The sequence below is a fragment of the Lineus longissimus genome, chromosome 2, assembly GCF_910592395.1.
Source record: "Lineus longissimus chromosome 2, tnLinLong1.2, whole genome shotgun sequence".
NCBI lineage: Eukaryota > Metazoa > Nemertea > Pilidiophora > Heteronemertea > Lineidae > Lineus > Lineus longissimus.
In genome coordinates, this window is record NC_088309.1 from 3,326,542 (window position 1) to 3,352,717 (window position 26,176).

Sequence of the window (26,176 nt, forward strand, 5' to 3'; positions counted from 1 at the left end):
GGCATGTTAGTGTAGGATGCCCCCTATCACCTCACACCAACAACGACCCCAATCGATCTCGTTTTTTCCCGCCATTGTCATTTTAAAATGTTTGGCTACACTTTTTGCTTGGCTTTGCGTGAGAGCACGCGGTAGGAATACTCGGAACAATTGTCGGACAACCACCGTCACCTTAATTCTTTTTGTCTATCGCAACAAGCAATGCGTCTCAACATTATACCATGGACTCGACAACTTGCTTTCTGCATGCATTAAAAGTTAATCACCTTTCAATCGACTGCGCTGATACTATTATCATGGAAATTCGACCAGATTGTGTTGTATATCGAGAGCGATATTGATCTGTGGATTAAAATACGTCGGTGAATCAGGGATGGGACGTCAGGACTGTGTATAATGTGCAGCGGACACAGAGTTGAACCGCCCAAGCATCTGCGACCAAGGAAAACTATCAGCTGGCCTGCGTGTGCTCAGAATAATAGTACCCATGTTACCACGACAATGCATTTTTAAATTACTAAATGTCTGCAGAAACGAATGATGTTCTGGTGGGGCTGCAGAAATTCCTTAGTCATGCGACTAATATCAAAAGAACCACAGCATTTTCCTTTCTCGAACTCGATCACAAGCAGTTGTTTTTTCCTCTCCCTGCTGGTTTTCTCCTACGATTCCCAGCGTATTGTTCCAAAGACAGAACCTCTCTCAGCGGACAAGTCTTTTAAGACACCCCATATATATTTTGGACTCGTGCACAATTGCCCTGTTTGTCACCTCAATGGAACTGAGTTGGAGCATCAGAATGATCATCTCTGGTGTAACTTCGACATATACAATACCTACATTTTCTCAAAATTCTGGAGAAAAGAATTAGTAAAAGATTTCGAAAACGATAAAACATGCACATTGCGATGTATACCATTGGGGATGGGGTTGTTGTAACTTCTGAAGACCTTGGCTCATAGATAAGCCCAAAAGCATGCAATACGCTACAGCAAATGAAATACATGTACATTTTAATGCTCTTTTTGAGCGTCACAGTTTACTATATTATGACTTACATGGTCACCTGTCATCACTAAGAACATTATATTTACCTGATTTACTTGTGTCCTATCCGGCCGTTCATATCCACCATGGTCGACCAGTAGTGATCCTATTACAATATATCACCTACGGATAGAACGCTGGCTATACTCTCCCACCTGTTATCGATTCGAAAATTAAATGATAATCCGTATCCAAGGAGGTAAATCCTTGGTGATAAACACGAAAGTGACCCAGTGGTGAGATGGGAGGAAAGTCGGATTTCGCTTGCCAGTGTTGACACCGTTGTCACCCGGTTTTCGATGACTATTTAGAGCATGTCGTTTGTTATTGAAAGTTGAATTATATTGATATTGGTATTGAGGTCATTTTCGCAATGCCATCTGCCGCCATAATCGCTGGACAGTCTGTATATATAACCGATCAACCTCGTCTTCATGCAAAAATGAAATGCAATGCAAGAGAGTGGTTGAGTCACTCTATTTTCATCTTTCATCGGGTCGAGACTGTAATACAATGTGCACATGCGGACAAAATGAAAATATCGAAAACGCCCGAAAGTGTTTGTTGAGCTGGAAGTTGAATTTCATTCTGTTCCGCGTCTTTCGAGGCATGTCCTGCACCGCCCAATCAGTGGGAGCGGCTACGAAGTCTCGAAATTGCAAAGAGGCGTTGATCATTTATAACATTCGGTGGCTGAAGACAACAATTAGCCATGTTAAACAAGACAATGGCAAATTTGCCCCATGGTCCATGTTTTCTTTGATATCTAATCCCCGATCTTATCGTAAGGGTCTGACTCGCTGGACCTCATGTTGACGTGGAGACTATCACTTCTATGAGTAAGACGCGGCGGGACAGGACAAGTAGTTGAGCACTGTAAAGTCCACCAGGAGCTGTCTCTACTTTCATGATCTTCGTCTTTCTACACCTCGGACGCAGTGGATCGACCGGCCTCGTTCCTCATAAGGAGACCAAATTAGGATGACGCGATTAGCTGACGGAAAGAAGAAGAAGAGGAAGAAGAGAGCACAGAACCCGGAGGGAAGCATGAGTGGAATGAGCTGGTTATGCGGAATACACTGTAGTTTTCAATTGCTCTCGAAACGGTTGCTTTGGAAAATTAAGTACATTTATACTGTAAACTGGTTCAGGAGCCGTTCAAGTTCAACCACGTGGGTAACCCATTACAGAGCATCGATCCGCTACGCTGTTGGTCTACCACGTGGGCCACCTAAATATAGAATAGATGGTCACGTGTTCCGCCATCAACCACAGAAAGTTGATGATCAGCGCACGATACCATGTAAAGGTCTTTAATGCACAAGTACCTTTATTCCTAATATCCTCTTCTTAAACTTTGTGAGGCTGTACAAGACTACTGTTTTAAATATTAACTCTTTGCTAACTTGAGTTTAATTGCTTTTGATTTCAATACTTACCGATCGACTAATTGTTAATATACTGAGTTCAAAATGGCGGATGGAAGGTTGGGAAATATTTTGTCACAGATGTCGAATTTCTTTCATTTTTCGGCAATTTCAAAGATTAAACAACGACCCTATAATGTTCAGCTTTTTGTCCTTTGATAATAGATCTCTTATTGTGGTTTTTACTTTAGTCCTATTGAAAATAGACCTGTTATCATGTCTTGATTTTGGGGTGGAAACCCGATAACCATCCACTCTCACCAGACACTCTCTCTCTGGCACTGTCAGCTGTATATATCCATGTACACTAGTCGGAGACAGTGACACCTCACTGGATGATCCAGTCCTCTTATCGGCGAGAAGAGGCCTAGCAGACTGATAAATCACTGGTTCAGGTTATAGCAACCGTGCGTAGTACTAATAGCTGGTAGTAGTAAAGACCCCCCCCCCCCCCCACCCACACACAACGACTGTCTGAACAGACTGTATACCATTCCTTCACAGTTCATTTTTGTGGCATAAAACGAAAGGTTATCTTTTACAGCTTTCAAAGACAAGCTTTCCGTGGGCCACCACCACAACAACTACAAGGTAGTCTATGTTGAATTTTTCTTTCTCTTGATCATGGATATTTGTATTTTAGGTTAAAATTTACAATCCCCGATCGGAAATGACGTAGTTTGATCTCATTCAACTATAAATCCATTGAACAGTGGTGCTTCGTTCGTCAACCGATGACCTTTTTTGGGGGTGTGATCGGGGATTGTAAACTCGTTCCGTATTTTATTTCACAATCGCAATGCTAGTACAATTGGCATTGCTGAATCAAGCCAATCCTAACTTTTGCCACTGGGATTGAATTAAAAATGAACCTCAAATCAATTCAACAATATCAGGATATGGTCATGTTCATTGTTATAAAAGCTGTGGCTTTGCCTTATAAAATTACAGTTACGTCATTCCAGGTGGTATGAACATTATTCCAGGGCAAGGGATGCAACCAATGGGGGTGGGCCAGTTTGGCATGACACCGCAACAACAGCAACAGAGAATGATGTTCCCGGGACAACAGCAGATGATGACGCAGCAACAGATGATGATGCAACAACAGCAAGGCATGCAGCAGATGCCAGGGGGGATGCGTCCGCAAGGACAGATGATGCAGACCCAAGTTGGTATGGGTATGCAGCCTCAGATGCATGGCATGCACAATCAGATGGTTAGACAGGTGGGGCCTTCACAGCAGCAGAGATTTCAACAGCCTGGATTCCAGGGACAACAGATGCCTAGACAAGTAAGTTCAAAAGAATGTTGCACGTCAGGTTTGAGTAAATTCCCTAGAAAACATTTGCAGCAGTTTCATTTGATTAGTAATCAGTATCAATTTGATAATATAATTTTGAAATAAGATACAACTTGGAACTAGTATCTTCAATGATAGCCTGAAATATTTGTTGATGAGCATATCAAGATGGTGTTAGACATTTTACAATTGAAGCATGATTGACAGGGAAATTGTTTAAGTTTAAGTATACTTCAGTGATGTTTCTGCTCTTCTAAATGTAGCCTGGAGGTTTTCAACATGCTGGAGGAATTGGATCGAATACATCACCACAGTATATGGCGCCACCACCATACACACCCCAAATGGCTCAGAGTTACACAATGAGATCACAGGGTCAGACTCAGAGGCAATCACCTCCAAAGTAAGTAAACTAATCTTTCATGAGTAGAATGTTATATTAGCTAGCAACTTTCAGTCTTTGTGGTTGGAGAGCTTAACACCTTCTTAATCTTCGTATAGTTAGACAAAAGGCACTATTACATGACTCCACATGAGACATGATCACCTCATTACATGTGCTTTATACATTTGATTAGATGTAACATCTTCTTGTGCACTGTTGCCAAGGTCTAGTGAATGCAACATCTGATGTATATCACAGGTAGCACCACACCATACCAAATCTCTGGAGATAATTCTACATTGCCTAACTGAGTCATAAGCAATATCAACACTGATTAGGTCACATCTGATTATCATCTAGGTATCTGGTCAGGTCAAAGATATTCACTGTATGGTATTTGTATGCATGAAAATTGGCACTAATCAAATTTTAGTTCCAGGGCAGTCAACACCGAACATTGGTCATGCACTTATGGTGACTTTTACTTTTAAAATTGCTTCCCATCTGCGATAATTTTATTGTCTTTTGAACATCCAGTAAACCATCACAGCAACCAGCAAAGACAATGGAGGAAGCTTTAAAGCAAAGGAATTTCCAGTCAACTCAGCGGCGTCTGATGGAGCTTGGCCGCCTAGGACCAAAGAAGGTTGATGCGGATAGCATGATTGAAGCTATAATCGGCAAGAAGGAAGCAGAAAAACAAAAATCTAAACGTAAGTTACATCCAGAAATGGATCAACAAAGTATGATATGTGTGGCCTCTTCAGTCTTTCTGGGTTTTAGCAGCTGATCGTATTTTGGGTACATTCCAGTATTGGAGAATCTTCTTCTTTGCAGTCTCTACTTTTACTCAACAGTCGGTAATTTCAAGAATCTTGTTCATTTTTAATAATCATACAGAGTCACCTATTGAACCAGAGAAGACATCTGATCCTGATGATGGGTTTGGAGATTTCATACAAGGTCCAACTTCAGAAGCCAACAACGCGCAAAAGGACCAAGAAACTTGTGAAGTTCGACCTGGAGACCAGGAAAACAGGTCTACCAATTCTCCTGGTCAGTCTCAAGAAAAGAAAGGTCAGTTGATATTGGGGTTGTTAGGCAGTACTAATGTGTCTTTCATGTTTCCTTACACTGCAGTGCTGGCAGTCTCTTGCTTGGTGCAAGCCAGCCTCATCTCCAACAAAATGTGTAACAGTCCCTTTTTTGAAAATGGCAATGTTTGGAATGTAATTTAGTACATTTTGGAACAATACAAGGGTACTCCCCAAGCATTGATGACTCTTCAACACATTTCTCATTGTACTCAAAATACTTTCTTTCATGTCCATTGCAGATATAATGAGCATGATGCTCGAGTGTTCCGATCTAAAAACCAAAACCAAAGCGAAGACATTCCATAAACCTACAGTGAAAGAAATTCTCGTAACGAACACTCGATCAGCATCATTCCAACAGAGTCAAAATGCAGCCAAGTGGCAAAATGCTACAGATGCCGTTGCTGATGCCTTGTCTGAAATGTTTACTGTAGAAGGTAGGTATACAACATTTTCTTCTAAAAATGTGGTGACATTGGTGTTATGTTACTTGGTGTTAGTTAGTTGATTGATTGCATGCTCCCTGCATTCTAAATCTCCAGAACATTATTCTCTTACTTCAGTGAAGGAACCCGAACCTCAACCAGTTCCGGTGCCCCCAGAAAATTGTCAAGAACAGGCAGGTCAGCAACAACTCCCACCAGGACAGTACCCAGTACCTGGTCAGCAACCTGGGCAAGTTTACATTGATGCCTCTGGTCAACCCATTTATCCTCAAGGACAAATGCCAACGTCTGTGGCTGGTCAGGGTCATCCGGTTGGACAAGGGGGTCAACATGTACCTCCTCCCCAAGGCATGCCACCCAGCAGTGCTGGCAGCCCTGGAGTTCCACCTCATAGTGCTGCAGGATTCAGTGCCCCACCATACAGCATTGCTGGGCCTGGTGCTCCAACCCATAGTGCGGCAGGAGCCATCAGACCACCTCATATTGCTGGAGGGCCGAGTATACCAGCCCACAGCGCTGCAGGAACAATTAGGCCTCCCGGTCCAGGACTTGCTCCAGTGCCTGGTGCTCAAGGGAACCCTCCACAGAATCGACAAACTCCTCCAATGCAGCTGCCACCACATATTCCTCCTATGTTCTTCAATGCCACTGTTATACCTGAGCTCTATCTTCATGTCCTTGAAGCAACTACACAGTAAGTTATTTATTGAATTTATTTTTCTTGGCCGAACAGTTACATCAACAGCCTTTCCAGCAACCCAGTACAACTTATTGATATAACCTTTTAAAAACTTCTGGTTTTCTGCAGTTATTTGCATGGAAATGATCCTCTGAGTTTTCATGGCCAAAAATTATCACTTGTGCTGTTTCCATACATCTGGAGATTAAGATACAAATACCTCAAATTCTGCAGTATTCTGTCACTTGGCACTTGTCATCAAAAAATATTGCTTTCTTCCAGAAATGGTGTGATAGATACTACTCTAGTCTACGGTCTTCTCCTGAGGAGTCAGTTACCCAAAGAAATCTTGGGTCATATATGGAGTCTTGCCAATAGGATAATGCCTGGTCAGCTCATCAAAGAAGAATTGTATGTCATCTTGGCCATGATAGCCATGGCACAGGTATGCATAGATCTCCATCACAATTGAAAAAAACAACAATATAAACGTTACATTCAAAATGGCAGCTAACATTTTTTGGAGTTCTGGTTTATAGTTGATAGTTTTTAATTCCAGCAAAAGAACGACATATCAACTTTAGAGATCTTGAAGGAGTTTCCTCAGCCGCCAGTGCCAAATCTTGGCCAGAATGCTCAGAGTCAGCCGATGCAGAACCAAGCACCTCCAACCAGTCAACAGCCACAATCAGTGCTATCCCAACCAAACGAGGCTCTGAATCTCCCAGCAGATGATCAAGATGAGTTTGCAGACTTCCACCAAGCATCTGTTTCAAATTCAAGTAAGTTGCTTTCTCAGAATTAATTGTTACATGTCCTTGAGGCGATGTATGATACTTTTGATAGATCCTGAATTTGAGCTATATCTTTTGCAAACATTTCCTTGTCTCACGTTTATCTTTACAACTTCGGTACTTGAGTGCAGATGCACGTTTTTTCGCATCAATTTTCTATGGCTTTCTCACAAATAATGTTCTGGTATGTTTTGAAGGTACCTGCAGGTAACTTCTCTATTGTTTGTTTTCAGATTCTTTTGGTGATTTTGTCTCAAGCCCAGCCCATCTAAAGCCTTCAGCGGATCAAAGGTTAGGTGTTTTCTGAATTATTTAAGTTATGCATTGCATGTTGCATTTTATGTTAAATGTTCGTAAGAAACTCCAGTGCATTCCTTTATGAATATTTTATTGTGGGCTCACTTGTATTTGAGGAGTTAAGCAACAGCGTTTTATAATCCACTTGAGACAATTGGCTTGTCCAAAGTCAATCAATCCAAATCAAAACCCCTAGGTCTACAGATGGTTTTCTCTCTCCATTTCAGTTCTGAGAGCAGCTTGACATTCCCAGCATCAGCAGCCAACAAGAAAGAAGAGGTTGACAATTTTGAGGAATTCAAATCTGCCAAACCAAGTGCACCTCCAACAGTCAAGGGGAAGCCATTCGGACATTTCTTAAAACATGACCACCATAATCTCAAAGTTCACGGACAAAAAGTCCAGGATCTGCATTTTGATTTTGACTCCTGTAAGGGGTCTGAGTCAAGCTCTCTCAGCAGTTATAAACTAGACTCTCTGTCTCATGGATCTGATAGTTCAAAAACGTCGGCAAGCTTTGCTGATAATGATGACTTCGATGATTTTAGATCTGCAGAAAGTAGTGAGAATAGCAGTTTTGGAAGTTATGGTGGATATCAACAAAGTGTTGTGTCTAATTCTACATTGAAGGAACAGGAAATTATTGGCCAAGAGGATAAGTATGCTGCATTCCAGGTTATGAAAACGGAAATACCTGAGCCGGCGCACGGGAAATATTCTATGTTCCGAACAGAGGATATTGGCAATGATGGGAGGCCAATCAATATTGGTGAAGCAATCGTGTTTAAAGATTTAGATAAAGACGGGAGCGGTGTGGAAGCCGCTGAAACCATCCCCACTGTTGCAGAAAAATCTGAGCAAAAGGATGAATGGGCTAATTTCCAGGGGGCTTTCTCCTCTCAAACTGACGAGTCCCTTACAAGTGGGTTAGGTGCTATGACTATTAAAGGGGCTACTGTTGACTCATTCGGTAACTTTACACAGGCACCCCCTGCTGCTCAGATGTCTGAGGATTCTGATCGCTACAGTGCATTTAGGGACTTGGGTGCTAGTACTAATACTACAGAAGGATTGTTCACCTCTAGTCAGGGGGAGAACAAAGACAAAACAGAATCGAATGTGATTGATGATGACGATGAGGACAATAACTTTGGTGACTTCAGTAGTTTTTCCTCTGCACCTCCAGCAATGCCCCCAACTTTACCAAATACTGGTACCACAACGTCAGAGTTCAATGTTGTTAAGCCAAAACCAATCAAACCAACAAAGAATATCTTCTTACCACAACCGAAGACCGTTGGGTTTGTTGAGCTGTCGTATGGTGCAATGCCAGATGAACCACCAGATTGGGATGATGGCGATGACCATGAAGACGATGAAGATTTTGCCGAGTTTACCGGTGTGTCGTCGCTACATTCACAAGACTGGATAGGTGATACTGATAATGTACCCGGAAAATCCCGATTTCAGACATCACACTTCAAACCTCGAACACTTGATACAACTCGAAAAATTGATATTGGCGGTGAGGCTGATGTGCATAGTCCGCCATCGTTGACGTCACCTGTTAGCGATTCTAAACAGGATGATTTAGCCAAGAGTCAGTCTCTTACCAGCCTGGACTCGCTGTCTAGCAATAAAGTTCAGTTTAAGGAGGACACACAGTCTGTTGGAAGCTTTGACTTTAGTGGCACCATCAAAATGAAGGAATTGAAAGACCCTGCTGCTGTAGGTACAGACAGCCATTCCATCTCAAGTGCTGGGTCAGGGGATTCGGTTGAGAAGAAGTCAAACCCAGACCAACAGTCCGTCAGGAGTTTGGAATTCAAACAAGGATCAGAAGTTGAGGTTAATGGGGATGGATTTGGCGAGTTCAGTTCCTCGATGCCGAGTAATAAATCAGTGAATGGAGTTGGTGATTCTCAGCCGTGGTCTAGTGTTAGTAATGGAGTTGGTAAGTAAAAGCTGGCCGCCAATTATTTAGAGAAGTTCTAAAGTATGTCCATCATGGACAAAGTGAGACCTCTGTTTTTGATGTGAGTTACCATTCAGACATGGGTCAGATCAGATAGACATTAACATCAGTACCATAGCTTGCACTAGAACTTGACAATTGAATTTCCACGCATGTGCTGCATTTGTGACTTGTGTGGGTTCATTTGCTGTGGAAAGGTTTCTCTCCCCAATTGATTGTATGTGTAGTTTACTCTTACATGTATTTTCAGATACTAGCACATGGACCCAGGCTCCCCGAGATGCGAGTGAACTTTTGACTGATGGCAGTGCCGTTCTTGGCGACAGATACAGCTCTGCCACGCATGAAATTCAGGTAAAAGAACAAATTCCAGGCAGACATAGCCGTCACATGATTAGCCCAGCTATTGGACTGTTCATCTCCTAATCCCTGGGGAGTATCAAGTGTCCAAGCTGCATATATTTGATGCTTGGGACTGGCATCCACATGTGGACATCTCTGCCAGCTAGGTACCCATTTGCTCCTTGGTGGAGGGAAGCAAGTATGATTAAGTGCCATGCACAAGGATGGCATTGATTCTTCCAAGAATCAAACTCGTGACTTCCTTATTATGAGCTCAGCCTACTAGCCTCTATGTCGGGGATCTCCCATAATACAGATGTTCAGCAAGTCTGATGCATTGGTTTTCATTAATTTTCTCACTGCACATTCCCATGATTTGCAGCATGTTGAGAAGCATGCCTACGAATGGGAGCGATGTTTGGATAGCTGCCTCGAGATGATCAGTAATGCCAACGACGTGTTCAACTCACTATCTAGATCTGTCTGCAACGAAGTCATCAAATCTGAACAAGGAGCAGAATATGTCGCAAGTGAGTACTCGCCAATCCTCATAAAGTTAGTTTGGAGCCATCCATCATTCTTAGTATTTTCAAGAGTCCTTACAGCACATTTTTGACCACCCCTAAAAAACTACATCCAGAAATGAAAAATTTTGATGTGGCAAACTAACAACTACCGGTAGGTCCATATGTCCAAAAACAAAGTCTGCGATTCTGAGTATTGTTTGTGGTCTTCTTTGCCTTTTGTGTCTCAAAGCTCTTCATCCTTCCCTGTTCTAGTTTCATTTTCATTATCTTCAGGTGTCATCGAGATTTATCGTGTTGTTTGTCGTATTACATTGTCTATAAAGGTTTCAGGTGAGTTTCTGTTAATATAACTTGTTTGTGTAAACAAGTAATTTGGTTTGATGCGGCAGACTGCTTGTTCCCATTATCAATTAGACAGTTAGACAAAAACTCGTTGCTTTGGTGTTAAGGGCTTAAGATGAGCCGTTCTAACTGAATCATCTACAGTGGAACCCCGGTCGGCGACCACCTCAGTAACGCGACCACCCCGCGAACACGACCAAAATTCTCCGGTCCCGAATGGTTTTCTCTCTAATTCTCATTAACTGGCCCTCGCTAACACGACCACCCCGGTACCCAGACCGCGACCACCAGCTTGGTCGGTCCCAAACTGCAAATTAACCCCGCTAACGCGACCATGAGGCCTAATTGCCGTAATCAACCATGACCGCATCGTATCAATTGGCACCTTCTCGCAAATCCGTGTTGATAGTTAGCACCTCGAACACAATGACCATGGGAATCCATATGAAAATAAATGATGTGTAAGTGAGTTTGATCAAATGTAAGCGCAAATAAAATGAAGAATAAACTTTCTTTTCGACTCACGGTTTGTTTTTCATCATTTAGTATTAAATGATGTCAAGAGGCATGCACACGTAGTTTTTAGGACAAATAAATTATGTTGATTAGTAAGAGTACCGATACTCAAAGTAAAGAATGCTTACTACGTCGTAATATTGATAAAATACGTTTTTAAAAAGATGATTTAATCAGTACCAGTTCAAATTGGCTGAGGTTAAAGCAGGAAGACATCAGGAATAATTCTCAACATCTTCTCACATCACCTCTCTCAATGTTAGCGGGAATATTAGCTTGACATCAAGAAGGGCAGCTGCCGATGGTGTGAATGACATGCTTGCTCTAATTAGCATGCTCAAGTTTTAATGTAATGTTTGGTCTAATTAGCTCTCGTCAGTTTATTTACTCATTTACATAAGTTGTAAATTAAACGCAAAACACTCAAGAAAATGATTTTTTATTCGTGATATACACACAAATTATCGAATCACCCGGTGGCGTAGTCATTAATGCATGTCAATGTACACACAGCATATCTGCTAGGACGATGTTTTGGCGGGAAAACCTACTTATGATTCTTAAATTCACCAACGCGACCACCCCGGTAACACGACCACTTCGGCTTAGTCCCTTGGGAGGTCGTGTTACCGGGGTTCCACTGTACTTGACTTTAGTCCTATGAGAAAGAAAATGAATTACAAACAAGATGGCGACCATGGTCCAGGCATTATGCTGATTAAGACATCTTCTCTTCTAATTTCCTTATTTGCCTCTTTCAGCTGTTACCAATTCCAAGCTGCTGAAGCTTCTAAAAGATATTGATCTGAGTTGGAATAACCTCACAGCATTTATATCAACCAATGCTGCAATGGTAGGTGCAGAATACATTGTGTCCCAAGTATCACACTGCTGGTTTCCAATCTGGATGAAACCAAAATTTCCAATTGATGACACGAAACCAAAAAAATGCAGAAACGACATGCAAATTCTACTGCTGGTTACTATTTCATGAAGAAGTTCCACTGAACTTTGAATGAATTGGGTAATTGAGGAGTTCAGAGTACCAAAGATTTGTCTCTTGGTTCTTGGTATCAAATGCCGTCATTGGGGATTCTAGCAATGGTTTAGGCTATTTCTATTTAATGAACTATAGCTGATGTAACGTTTTGTTCCTTTCAGCCGGACTCCTCTGCCTCGTTTGACTATCGCTCTTGTGTTCTCAAGTCAGACGAGTCTGATGCTCAGCAGAAAGCTTGCGGGATATGTCTGCTTAACGTTGATGGCCAAAGTAGATCATCTTCCAAGGAGGAAGTCAATAAGTTCATGTACGGTGGTCGTCAGTATCATGCAACTTGTGCCAACTATTGGGTGAACTGTGTTGACTCTATGCTCCCATCACTGAGGTTGCCTGAATTGTTGTAGTGGAGAACATTTTGGATGGTAGAAGTTGGTAATGTACTATTTTGTGGTTACTACATGTTCTGAAAATAGCATTTTTGTACTGGGATGTTTTTATGGCCAACCAATATCTCCTTCTGTCTTTTGTCGTAGCTCGGCCATGAATTCTTGGTTATGACAATCTATTGACAAATTTTCATCAATTATCCTAAGATACTAACCAATGACATTGTTGTGTTAATGACTTTATTCAATTCTGCTCAATAAGAGCTTGGCAATGGTTTTTGCCTATTCTGATGTATCTTCAGACAGTTAACCCACTGTTAGAAATTCCTAAATACGTGTATGACATATAAATTTTTCTTTTAATCGAACATTCCAATGAGTTTTAGAAAGCCATTCCATTATTTCACAAAACAATCTGTTCTTCATGGTGTGACAGTTTAAAAATACTTATTTTTTTCAACCCTTGTAACCTTTTTGATTATGTGTGTCTCGTTCTAAACCATAAGCAAGTGTATGGTATTTTATAAGTATGGATTTGTCCTATAGGTGATGTCGTCACCATCATATGGACAGTAAACATGAGGCCACGGACTGCAAAGCAACGTCATCACATGCCAATTGGCATAACATATTTTTATGTCCGTGTCAATTGTGCTGCTTGGATGTATGGTTATCCTTCTGTTGTCTATGGTCACATGTTTGCAATATGGTGACATACTGTGTCACATGGTTTAAGCTTGTTGAGGGGTGCCTATGGCAGATGATAAAGGCCTACTGTACAGGCTCAACCACTTACCCTTATACACAGTGCATGAATAGTATTTGTCCAGATAACTGATCATTCTAGTCATTTAGTCTTATCTATTAAAATCTGTATTCTCATATCTCATGACTGTTGTTTTGTTCAGTGAGCATGTCAATATTTATTTCAATATATTGAGAAAGAAAAACCTTACATTTTTGGCCTCACCCTGGACCCCCTCTCCTTAGAAAGACAACATGTAACAAGTGTGTCTTGTGGCATCAGCAGTTTATTAGGTTGGACACTGTAATGTCTTCCAATGAAATGTGTTGTCAAATCATATTGCCTGCAAAGCTATGTTTGTCTTGATGGGTGATGCTTGTAATATTGAGCATCCCATTGTTGGGACAGAAGTCAGAAAACCGGCATATTTTATTGAGCTAATGCACGGAAATTATTTAAAGTGCTAAATTGTTTTGAAGGAATATTGTCATATAAAATGCATGAAAATATTGTGCATTTCGGTATTTGATGTTGATTATAACCATGAAGTTGTAGTTACTGGTACCATAGTTAGAGTTTGTGCAATAATACTACCCTAATGATATTATCATTGTTAAATTGTGCTTTTGTCTGGGTCCTTTAGACAATATTACAGATTGAAGAATGTATTGCGTAAATTCAAGAAACCCAGATCTATGAGTTGGCTGTTCAGAGTTCATATGGATTTATTCATAAAAATAATGTCCAAAAAAGTATAACATATATTACAAGTTTTGATTTCTTAGTTTAAGATTCCATTATAAGCTGTGATAGAGGCTAAATGTATTGAAACTTATGTTTTTATTTGGCTTGAAGCTGAAATTCGAAGTGCTGATTTACCTACAGCAGTAAAAGTGTCAACTTTAGATAAGGAGAACTGAGCACTGCAACTTGTGCATCACCAATTATGAATTCTTTGAAGTATACTTGAAAGTATGAATCATGTTTACAACATGGTTCTTTATCAGTTTATTGTAAATAAGTGTTGTATAAATTATTTCTTTGTCTTATTTATGTATATACTGTAAGGTAATGAATAAATGGAAGGATGTCTATTGCGATATGAACCTTTGCCTGTTTCTCTATTTCTACTTCTGAAATTGATCACCAAGTACTGATCAAGCCAAGCCCTATGCAAACATTCAACTCAGCCAGGAAACTCGGGCTCGGTCTCAAGGTAGTGGCAGTCCAGGTCGCGACAGATCTAAAAGTCTGGATGTAGTTGCATCTTGCAGTCCAGTAAGACAGATTTGAAATTCTGCAAGCCTAGCAAGAAGTTGTCCTACCATTAAGTTGATGATTCTGTTAGAGTTGAATCAGTCAAGGTTGTTACTGGATAAAAGAAGACAGAAATCCATCAAATGCAGCAAGCAAGGACACTGGCATCATTCATCTCCTCATTAAACTGAGGAATATGCATCTCTCATGGTTGTGACAAGAGTAAATTGCACTAGTCTTCCAAGTGTTGGCTTGATGAAAGAACAACAAGAGACAGCAGTATTTTTCAATTATTATTCGACCAAAAATCCTCATAAACACAACATAATGGTTTAACAACAACATCATCGGCATCAATAACAAACAAGAAGAAGAATGACGGACATGAAGTTCTCAAGAAAATAATCTAAATCCTGTACATGATTCAACAACAAAATAAAATCCATACAAGCAATAAAAATATAGAGTTAACTAAAAAACACCTAAAACAACTAATGTTGAATTCAGATGAAAAGTTGTGCTGGAACGAAACGTTGAGAGAACTGATCGCTACTGAGAGACAATCTGGCATGTTGTCCCCGCTCACATGATGCAATCTTGTCAGAAGGAAAGGACAAGAGTTCAACTGGTATTTCCTCTACCACTCCTCACAGGAATATGTCATCATCTTCGAACAGGTTGCAAACTTGGTTGTCTCCTTCTCTCTGGTTACTTGCAATCAATCTGCAGAACAAAAATGTCAAAGTCAAAATGTTACCTGGACAGATCTGGAAAGTGGAGGGGAATATTCAAGAATTACGGACGACAAAATCGAAATTTCCGCGACACAATTTTAATGATATGCTGAACGAACTACAATGGCGAAATACATACATGAAAGAGAAATATTGTCACATAACAGCCCTTTGACCTTTAGAAATGTGTACAATCAAAATACCAGTGATATCTATAGTAATTATACCCGATAGAGGCCCACTGCCTATATAATCCAAGTATATACAATAAACATTAGAGTGACTAGCCGTGCTAGTTAATCTAAAAGAAATTGACAGAGTTAGGCCTAAACCTGAGAAAACATCAAGAAATCCCCGCACACAAAGTGTTAAAACCCGCAAAAACCCAAGAATTTCCGTGATTCACATTTTGATTCACATGTCATTTGGAATGCGTGCGTCTCTCCGAATACGGAAAGCGGTTTACAAATATGGCAAAAATCTGTGACGTATTTAAAATCCCTTTAAACTTCCAACCAATCACAGCATCGCACTTTCCCAAATATGGCACATCTGACCTATTCATCGCTGACGTGACCCCAGCCACAGCCAATCAGAGCGTCGCCTGATGTCAACAATACCAACGCGGTTGCATTGTTGACACTGTGTTCGAAACTAAAATCCCCGTTTCTGACATGAAACGTTAATCAAACATATGGAAACTTTATACAACAAAAATATACCTTAGCGTGACTTCTCTGAACAATAGTTGCGAACATTACATTCCCATTAAAGAATAGTTTGAAGCCCAAAATCCTTGACTGACGCTCAAGCGCGCACAGCTGATCCAGCCATTCTGACAGCCCGAGGCTCGACGCTCAACAAATTTGCCGAAAACTATTTACAAACATCTCTAACCTTTTGCATGTCAATATACATCTGATCTACCAGTTTTACTACACATGACTAAATGATTTAAGGTTACTTACCTGGAAAGTGGAGGGGAATATTCAAGAATTACGGACGACAAAATCGAAATTTCCGCGACACAATTTTAATGATATGCTGAACGAACTACGCAGGCGCGAACTATTCCTACGACGTTCTCAGAAACGTAATCCCCGCGTCATTCTGTGCTTCGCTCAAGATCCACTCATTTGCCAAAAAAAATGTGTCCCCCTTTTCTCGATGACTCCAAACTCATACCGCCGCATAAACTCATACCGTCACATTCTCCCCCCGTTCAAAATGATGTCGTCCTCGACATTAGTTCAATTCCAGAAAATACTTGCCCAAGAAGAACTGAATCTAAAATGCTACTCCACAGGCGCTGTACAACATACTGGTAAATACCCCAACGGCAAAATTACTCTAAATAATATACATCACCGAATTGCAGGTTAGAGGATACCTGCATTCCTCTTCCTGGCGGTAAAGACAAACTGAAGAAATGGCCAATCTCTTCAGCAAACATCTGGTGGATTCCGCTTATCTTGTACAACTAGTCTCATGACTTTAGAAGCGCTTGGACAATCTATTTTCTTCATAATGTCATCTTACGTCATGGCTCAACTCTCACAAAGACCACCTGAAAAATACTACTTCACAGTATAATATACCTGAAAAGCAAATTTATGATTAAATCCTTAATCTATTTACACCTGTTCCGTAATACGATAATATGTTTTAACTAACAAAATCCATGAATCACCCCTTGGCCTGAAATGCGTCTATAGTCTATCTAGTGTCCATTAAAGCCTGGGATCGGATACTGCACGAAGATCGGGTATCCTCCCCATGGAGCTGACGGCCAACCCCCCATCTGCTGAACAGGTACTCCATGCACCATTGGATATGCCCTTGGTTCTTGCATTACTGGAAATGCTCTTGGTTGAACTGTAGGGTTCCCTAGCGTATTGTACGTCAGCGTTTGTGGTGGTCTCACTTGCCGTCTCGGTCGTTCCACTGGTCCATCAGTGGATGATTCTCTTGAATGCTCATCACTCGAATTGGATTGTTCAGTCCCGGAATTCTGGGTACTTGATTCATCCCTTGCATTCTCTGAATCATCTTGTTCTGCTTCTACCTCCGGTTCTATGTCCGCGCCATTGTCAGTCGGTGTAGGTTCTTGGTTCCGTGTTTCTGGAGTTGTCTCCTCACTTCGAAATCCTGGTACCAATCCCTCATCAGAACTCTCAATGTCGCTATCCAATTCATCAGACTCTTGATGCACCTCTGGTCGTCGTCGGTCTCTCCGTTTTCGCAATCGTCTGATTGGTGGTCCTTCAAATGGCAGCTCGTCGCATTGTAAGAGTAGATTCCGGTGTAGAATCCTAGTCCTGCCCATCCCTTTCTCCGGTTTGACCTCATAAACTGGTGCATTTGGCGATACTCGTTTGGTCACAATGTGGATATCCTTTTCCCAATACGACCTGATTTTTCCAGGGCCTCCCCTTTCACTGAGATTTCGTACCAACACTCTATCGCCCTCCTTCAAAATTGTGCTTCTCAGATGCTTGTCATAATTCTTCTTTCCTTTCTCTTTGGATTTTCCTATGTTCTCTCTGGCCATATCATAGGCCTCTTTCAGTTGACCGGTCCATCTATCCACTGTGTCCAAACCTTCATCTTGATTACATCCAAAAACTAAATCAACTGGAAGTCTTGGGGATCTACCAAACAGAAGACGGAAAGGGGAGAATCCTGTAGAGTCATTCTTCGTACAATTGTACGCATGTACTAGCTTGTCTACGTGACTCTTCCAATCCTTCTTGTGTTGTTCACTTAGGGTCCTCAACATCCCAAGTATAGTTCTATTCATCCTTTCACATGTTCCATTGCCAGCAGGGTGGTACGGTGTTGTCCGACTTCTACCAATTCCACATCTCTTCTGAAGCTGATGGAACAGATGGTTTTCAAATTCCCTTCCTTGGTCGTGATGAAGCTTTCCCGGAAATCCGAACCGAGGGATGAAGTCATTGAAAATCTTATCCGCTGCTGTACGACCAGACTTGTTCTTGGTTGGGTACACTTGCACAAAACGAGTGAAATGGTCCACCAAAACCAACATGTACTCATATCCTCCTTTTGAGCGTTCTAAGTGTACATAATCAATTGCTACCAGTTCAAATGGTTGGGTTGTCTCGATCGGTTTCAACTCTGCTCTCCTGGTCACCGTGGGTTTCTTGTCTTTGAGGCAAGGACATCTCTTCTGAATGTATCTGGTAATATCTTCACCCATACCAGGCCAGTAGAATCGTTCCTGTGCGAGGGCAATCACCCTATCTGGTCCCAAGTGTCCCATGTCTCGATGAAGCATCTCGTAAATCATTTGGTGGTATTCCTCTGGCAGGCATATTTGAGCACAATCTCGAGAGTCAGGTAATTTACAAGTTCTTCGTAGAATCCCATCCGAATCCAAATGCAATCTATCCCAGCTCCTGATCCAAGTTCCAAGTTTCCTCCGCAACTTTCCTCGATATGTCCTGAGTTCCTCCTTTGTTGGCCTTTCACCACTGCTCACCCATCGTTTCAACAAACCAGTTTCCGAGTCCTTATCTTGAGTCTTGGCTAGTTCTTGGGTAGGTATCACCTCCATGTTGTTTAAATCCAAAACGCTTTCCATTTCCTCAGCGATACCCACAGGGTTGGTCGATAACACCTCAATCCATCCGAGTCCTGCTTCATAGCCTTCTCCAGTCAATGCCTTTCCTACACTTCCAAGCTGTTCAGGTCCTGCAGCTTCAGTACAACCCTGCATGTACACCTCAAAGTCCAAAGGTTGCCTACTCAATACATCAGCGTCTGTATTATTTATCCCTGGCTTGTAATGCAATGTGAAGTTGAAATCTGCCAGTTCACCAACCCAACGGTGACGTGTTGCATCCAGCTTCGCAGAAGTCAAAATGTATGTTAACGGGTTGTTGTCGGTGTAGACGTCAAAATGTGGGGCATAGTACAGGAAATCCCGGAATCTCTCCACCACGGCCCATTTCAACGCCAAAAACTCCAACTTGCCAGAATGTAGATGGTAGTTTTTCTCTGCTGGACTTAATGACCTTGAACCGTAAGCGATTACCCTCAACTCATCATCTGCCTGTCTCTGGTAGAGAATAGCTCCAAGTCCTTGACCGCTGGCATCAGTGTGCAGAACGAATGGTTTTTCGTAATCCGGATATGCCATCACTGGGGTCGATGTCAGACATTCAATCAGCTCATCCAATGTGCGACGATGTTCGTCTCTCCACTCAATCCGCTCTCGCGATGCTTTCTGACCTCCTCCCTTTGTCTTCCTACTTTGCTTCTTCTGTCGTCCTTTGGATTTCTGTTCCTTACCAGAATCGACTTCGCTCAACAGATCATACAAGCTTCTGGCCCGCCTACTGAAGTCTGGAATGAATTTCCGGTAATACCCAAGTAGTCCCATGAGTTGCCTCACCTCTCCTACCGTCTTTGGCTCTTTCTCTCTTAGTGCAAGAACAGGTTTGATATCTGCTGGGTCCATCCGATAGCCCCCTTCTGAAACCAACTGCCCCAGAAACCTGACCTCCAACCTGAACAACATACATTTCTTTGGTTTCACTTTGATACCTTTATCCTTTAATCGTTTCAAAACCGATCTTACATCTTCAATGTGTTGTTCAAAGGTCTTACTGAAAATGAGACAATCATCTAAATAGGGAATGCAACATTTATCACGCAAATCTACCAAAGTTTCCTCCATGAAATTCTGGAAACAACCTGGAGCCCCTGACACACCAAAAGGAATGCGAGACCATTCATATAATCCCCATGGCGTGCTGAAAGCAGTGTAAGGTCGACAACTTTCTTTCACAAAACCCTGATGGTAGGCCTTGGACTGGTCAATGACAGAGAAAAAGCGATTACCAATCAGAGTTTGAATTTCATGCTGTATTCGTGGCATTGGAATTTGCGGAACAAAGCTCTTTTGATTGATGGCCCTATAGTCAATGCACAGGCGAAGAGTGTTGTCCTTCTTACGGACACACACCATAGGACTAGAATAAGAAGATGTACTCTTCTGTATCCAATTTCGGTTCAGTAGGTCAGTGACATAATCTTTTACCTCTTGGTAGAGTGGTGGTGGCAATGCCCGATACGGTTGTGAGACTGGAAAATCATCTTTCAACTTAATATCTAATTGCAAACTTGGAGCACAACCAATGTCATTTTCATCCTTAGCAAAGGCATGACATTCATCTCTAAGCATCTTTCTTACCATAGTGATTTGTTCTGGATTTAAGACAGTTTCATCTAGTTCCACATCTGGATCCCATGAATCAGGCTTATCCGTCCTACTATCGATACTTACCTCTTGCGCTCCAACCTCTCTACCATGGACTTCTCTTCCAAATTCCATCAGCTTTTCCCCGTCTCTGGGTGGTACCACAGTGATGAGAGACCTGACTGATTCTAACCGTCCCACTGTCATTCCTCTATGTAAGACGACGTCATGGTCTGAAAAATTGCTAATTGGAATAGTTACAGCGCAACTAGCCCCCCTCTGTACTTTAACTAGCGCCTGTGGAACTTGTATTGCTCCATCCCAGTGGTTATACCCCTCACTAGAAAATACTGCCTGGTGGTTAGAGTTTTCTGCGCCGACACGTGTGAAGCACCTGACCTTTAGAGTTTTCCCCTTGGGAACTACCACATTCTGTTTTCCAATCTTGACTAGACCCAACGCACTATGTTGTTCTTTCTCCAAAACAGACAGAACAGATGAAACCTTTGTTTTATCAACAGTTGGAAAAATAGATGAAATACCAGCGTCATTCAACCAGTGGGCTATTACATTGTACCCCAAGATGGGTGATTGGAGTTCAGCTTTTGTCACCAAAAATGGTACCCCTGCAACATTTTGACCATTAGGTGGACTTATCTCCAACTCCACATATCCCAAAAAAACAATGTCGTCCCCACTAGCCGACCGAACACGTAGCGTTTCATCAATTAGTTCTTTGATTGGTCTAATGTCCTTATCTGGAAATCGTTCACGGAGCCAATTAAGTCCTACCAAGCTAACTTGGGCTCCAGTATCCCATAGCATTTCCTCACACTGTCCTTCAACCATCAAGGAGACCGAACACTTCTCCCCGACAAGCTTTATCAATCGTTTTTGATTTCTAGGAGTAAGTTCAGTAACAGTTTCACTTTCATGCGAGCTTTGCACCTTTTGTGCTGCCATAGCTGTTCCAACTCCTTGGATTGTCTGACATATCGTTCTATGCTCACCCCAACCCTGTTTTTGGCAATTCCGACTACAATATAGAACTTGCCCGTGACACCCAGCGCATCGTTTTAAATCAACATGAGCACTACATGTCCTACAACACATCTGCGAGGTTGAGGAGAGGGTCTCTTTTGATTCGATCACTGTGCCCCCTTTTTCAGTGATCCCTTCTCGTTTCCCGAACTACCAGCATCACCAGTAGGGTTTCTTAGTTGCGGACAGAAGTTTCGGTAGTGTTCATCTGAGCCACATTCGTAGCAATGGAAACAGCGAGTAGCTCCATCCCGCACACATTTGGGGCATTTGTTCTGCCGCCTATTGCCAGAACGCTGTTGTGGTCGATTCCCAGTGGTAGGTTTGGCTTCTTCGGTAGCACTCGAGCTTCCTCCCTTGGACCTCACCGCCTGTCTCAACTCGTTCATCTCCACCCGTATGGTTTTCAACTCTTCCAACACAGCGTTTGTCCCGGTCGTTTGACACTCCGTACCAGCCGACACGGCTTTCACCTTGACCGTTCTTTTGGCCTGCGTCTCTGCCTGGCGTCGTGTTATATCGTTAACGGCTGCAATTAACTCCTCGTCCGAGTCCTTCTCAATATGCTGTTGTAGTTCCACCCGCAGGAGATCATCATTGAGACCGGTGCAGACGGACTGCCTGAATTGCTGCTCAAGAAGACTAGTGTCGAACGTTTTAGTAGCATCCTCTCGGGAAGCGAACATGATCTTTTGTCTCATCGCGAGCGCCCTGTACAGAAAGTCCTGCGGAGACTCTTTTTGAACCTGACTCAATGAACATAGTTCTTGGTATAGTTGTGTGGCGGACTTCTCTCGGTAGTAACCCCGAATGATGGTTTGTGCCTTTGGAAGGGTCAATGATTCAATCCCTTCCAGATATTCGCGTAACCTACAAGTGGGCTCAATTGCCCGGACCACACCGTCCAAAATGTCCATTTCCGAGTATCCGCGCTTACGACCTGCTTCCACTTGACGAAGAAAACTTAGATAACTCAAACAATTGGAGCGTTCTCCAATATTATTTGATAATTTAAAATTTTGTGTATGAAAGACCACGTTTGGTTTCTCCACTTTCTGTGCCACAACCATCTTTTCCGAGATGACGCCGGGGTCCGTAGCTCCTGGCTTTGTAACCCCCGTCAGGCCCTCCAGTAACTCGGTCAACCTCTTCACACCATGATCCTCGGTTTCCTTCGATTTCTCCATCTCGTCCTCGTAAAGAGATAGCATCTCTTCCATACCGAGTCCACTGTTTTCCTCGAAGCAACTCTCCACGGCCTTCTCTAACCGGTCGCTATTCGTACTGTATAATTTGCGTCGCAAGGACAGCAACACCTTCGTCCGTTCACCCTCTAAAGCCATGGTTCAGTTTTATATCCTTCCTTCTGTCCTTTAACTTGTGTATTTCCCGGCTGAGCCCCCAAAATTGTTACCTGGACAGATCTGGAAAGTGGAGGGGAATATTCAAGAATTACGGACGACAAAATCGAAATTTCCGCGACACAATTTTAATGATATGCTGAACGAACTACAATGGCGAAATACATACATGAAAGAGAAATATTGTCACATAACAGCCCTTTGACCTTTAGAAATGTGTACAATCAAAATACCAGTGATATCTATAGTAATTATACCCGATAGAGGCCCACTGCCTATATAATCCAAGTATATACAATAAACATTAGAGTGACTAGCCGTGCTAGTTAATCTAAAAGAAATTGACAGAGTTAGGCCTAAACCTGAGAAAACATCAAGAAATCCCCGCACACAAAGTGTTAAAACCCGCAAAAACCCAAGAATTTCCGTGATTCACATTTTGATTCACATGTCATTTGGAATGCGTGCGTCTCTCCGAATACGGAAAGCGGTTTACAAATATGGCAAAAATCTGTGACGTATTTAAAATCCCTTTAAACTTCCAACCAATCACAGCATCGCACTTTCCCAAATATGGCACATCTGACCTATTCATCGCTGACGTGACCCCAGCCACAGCCAATCAGAGCGTCGCCTGATGTCAACAATACCAACGCGGTTGCATTGTTGACACTGTGTTCGAAACTAAAATCCCCGTTTCTGACATGAAACGTTAATCAAACATATGGAAACTTTATACAACAAAAATATACCTTAGCGTGACTTCTCTGAACAATAGTTGCGAACATTACATTCCCATTAAAGAATAGTTTGAAGCCCAAAATCCTTGACTGACGCTCAAGCGCGCACAGCTGATCCAGCCATTCTGACAGCCCGAGGCTCGACGCTCAACAAATTTGCCGAAAACTATTTACAAACATCTCTAACCTTTTGCATGTCAATATACATCTGATCTACCAGTTTTACTACACATGACTAAATGATTTAAGGTTACTTACCTGGAAAGTGGAGGGGAATATTCAAGAATTACGGACGACAAAATCGAAATTTCCGCGACACAATTTTAATGATATGCTGAACGAACTACGCAGGCGCGAACTATTCCTACGACGTTCTCAGAAACGTAATCCCCGCGTCATTCTGTGCTTCGCTCAAGATCCACTCATTTGCCAAAAAAAATGTGTCCCCCTTTTCTCGATGACTCCAAACTCATACCGCCGCATAAACTCATACCGTCACAAAAACAATCAGCATTTCTTATGTTTTATTCCTTTGTACTGATGAGGCTAAACCAATTAGTATAGGCCATGAAACTTAGCTACACTGAACAGTAACTTCGCAATCAGCTGTTATCAAAATATACCATTTTCAGATGAGGGCTTGGCAATTTAACTTTTTTCCCTTTCTTAGCTTCCTCCAAAAATAAAATGAAAAGGCTGTTTAAACTGACCTTCTTCCAGACTTCTTGACTGATTTTTGCGGTGTCATATTCTGAAACATGTCGCACAGATCACCATCAGGTTGGTTGTTACCACGATTACTTCTCGTTGGATTTTGAATGGCACCTCGCCGAACTCCACTGCATCCACTTTGCTCCATCACTGACAGACTTTGTTGAGAATCAACAGGTGACGTTTGCTCCTAAGATATAAAAGTAACGAAACTTTCCTCAATAAGAAAAACTTGATTAAGGAAGCAGTTTCGCTGCACAGTTATTTAGTTGTGAAGTCACCAGGGACCATATTTTCACCAAGTCTTCCAACACTGACTGGCTTGCACAAAATGAGCTGTAACACCAAAGTTAAGTAAACTTATTTCAGGAATAGTTTGAGCTTATTCCACATACACAAGTAGCTTTAAAACATCTCAAACAATCATTGTCATCTTTGCTAGTATCAGGGTTGGCGCGCCCGTTCGCATTTTCGCCACTTGCCAATGCTGCACATGAGTGGCGAATGTAAAACAATGTCTGGCTAAAAATTTTGCGAATTCAATTTGAATTGCCATGATTTGGCGAGAGAGTAAATTGTGTTGTGTGAAAATTGATTCTAAAATACCTTGGTACCGTAAAGTCAACTTTTAAATGGAAAATGCATAAGCCTCGTTCTGAGAGTGGAGTGTTTTGGACACGCAACCAAGATGCTCTACCAAAGTTCCCTCGGGTTGCACTAAAATGTGGAAACCATGCACACAGCTCACTTCAGAAGTTTGAGGCTCTCAAAACACTGCTTCAAACACAAATCAGCCAAGGAAGCATCAACCACCCTAAGTTTTTTAATGAGCACTACACATATTCGCTGAGAAAAACGCTCCAAATAGCCCATTTGCGCGGATTTTAGCATCAATTGAGCGAGCCGATGCGGACTTCCTATGCACGCTGCCGTAACATAATGTAAACAACGGCGCTACCGGCGCTCCGGGCAGGCGATGGATGGAATTTGCCAAATTCGCACATATTCAAGTTATTTTCGTGGCCTATCTTTTTAAGTTTGAGGTATTTTAGAATAGAAATTGAACCCTCGGCTTCGGACCTTGGTTGAGTTACCAAGACACTCTCGGGTGGAGCTAAAATTTCGTCCAAACCCTCGCCTATCGGCTCGGGTTTGGACTGTATTTTAGCTCCACCCTCGAGTGGTTGAGTTACCAAGACACTCTCGGGTGGAGCTAAAATTTCGTCCAAACCCTCGCCTATCGGCTCGGGTTTGGACTGTATTTTAGCTCCACCCTCGAGTGTCTTGGTAACTCAACCAAGGTCCTCCGCCTCGGGTTCAATTCCTTAAATCAAAGTCTATCAAAAAGATCCACTTCCACACCAAATGCACCAAGGAACGATCGTTAGTCAGTCAAACTTTATCATATTTGCGGGCGGCCGCGCTATCACACGTGGTTGCTATCGTCTGCATTGTAGTTCTACCCGTTGCCGCTACAGTGATTATGCTGGCGCTGCTGGTCGCCTTACGCATACATTATCGGCTAGTTTCCCGCTCGCTTCGTTGCCATGGAGTCTCCGGTCACGGGTTCCTCGAATCGTTCGTTGATTTGCTAATCTCAGTACTGGCGGGCTGCCATTCTCGCACATGTTACGGTGGGGTGGGACGGCCCCAAGAGGGACAAACGATCGGCAATGGCTAGTGCTGACTCAATATGGCTAAAAGTGACAGCCACTTGGCTAAAAAGTGGCTAGGAGGAAAAAATTCACAGTGCCAACCCTGGCTATGAAAAGGTAGCAATGATAAAGAGTACAACACCTT

General features: G+C 42.3%; 2 protein-coding genes across 13 annotated transcripts in view; one reads left to right on the forward strand and one right to left on the reverse strand.

Annotated features, from left to right (window-relative positions):
* The window catches only part of LOC135501861 (fibrillin-2-like), a 33,230-nt gene extending 31,872 nt beyond the window's left edge, over window positions 1–1,358 (reverse strand). For 4 of the 12 annotated variants that reach the window (XM_064794303.1, XM_064794278.1, XM_064794313.1 and 1 more), the window contains exon 1: window positions 1,095–1,357. The gene's annotated coding sequence lies outside the window, so the exon portion shown is untranslated. Of the gene's footprint in view, window positions 1–1,094 lie in introns of all 12 variants that reach the window. The other 8 variants (XM_064794247.1, XM_064794294.1, XM_064794272.1 and 5 more) reach the window with 3 other exon arrangements.
* A 1,169-nt stretch (window positions 1,359–2,527) lies between these two features.
* Window positions 2,528–14,390, forward strand: LOC135501935 (synergin gamma-like). The gene is made up of 17 exons (XM_064794391.1): window positions 2,528–2,533; window positions 3,019–3,065; window positions 3,440–3,768; window positions 4,041–4,180; window positions 4,700–4,875; window positions 5,063–5,239; window positions 5,499–5,696; window positions 5,823–6,399; window positions 6,667–6,829; window positions 6,944–7,166; window positions 7,412–7,469; window positions 7,703–9,429; window positions 9,701–9,804; window positions 10,175–10,322; window positions 10,593–10,649; window positions 11,939–12,030; window positions 12,339–14,390. The coding sequence occupies exons 3-17, from the start codon at window positions 3,445–3,447 to the stop codon at window positions 12,579–12,581; spliced, it is 4,407 nt and encodes a 1,468-aa protein (XP_064650461.1). The 5' UTR covers window positions 2,528–2,533; window positions 3,019–3,065; window positions 3,440–3,444; the 3' UTR covers window positions 12,582–14,390.
* The last annotated feature ends 11,786 nt before the right edge of the window (window positions 14,391–26,176 follow it).

Excerpts from the sequence above, each read along its gene's own strand:
- LOC135501935 (XM_064794391.1), top strand. The coding sequence starts at position 3,445 with ATGAACATTATTCCAGGGCAAGGGATGCAACCAATGGGGGTGGGCCAG. Across the intron at positions 4,876-5,062 it reads AGAAAAACAAAAATCTAAAC|AGTCACCTATTGAACCAGAG; the intron begins GTAAGTTACATC and ends ATAATCATACAG. Across the intron at positions 10,323-10,592 it reads AGGAGCAGAATATGTCGCAA|GTGTCATCGAGATTTATCGT; the intron begins GTGAGTACTCGC and ends CATTATCTTCAG.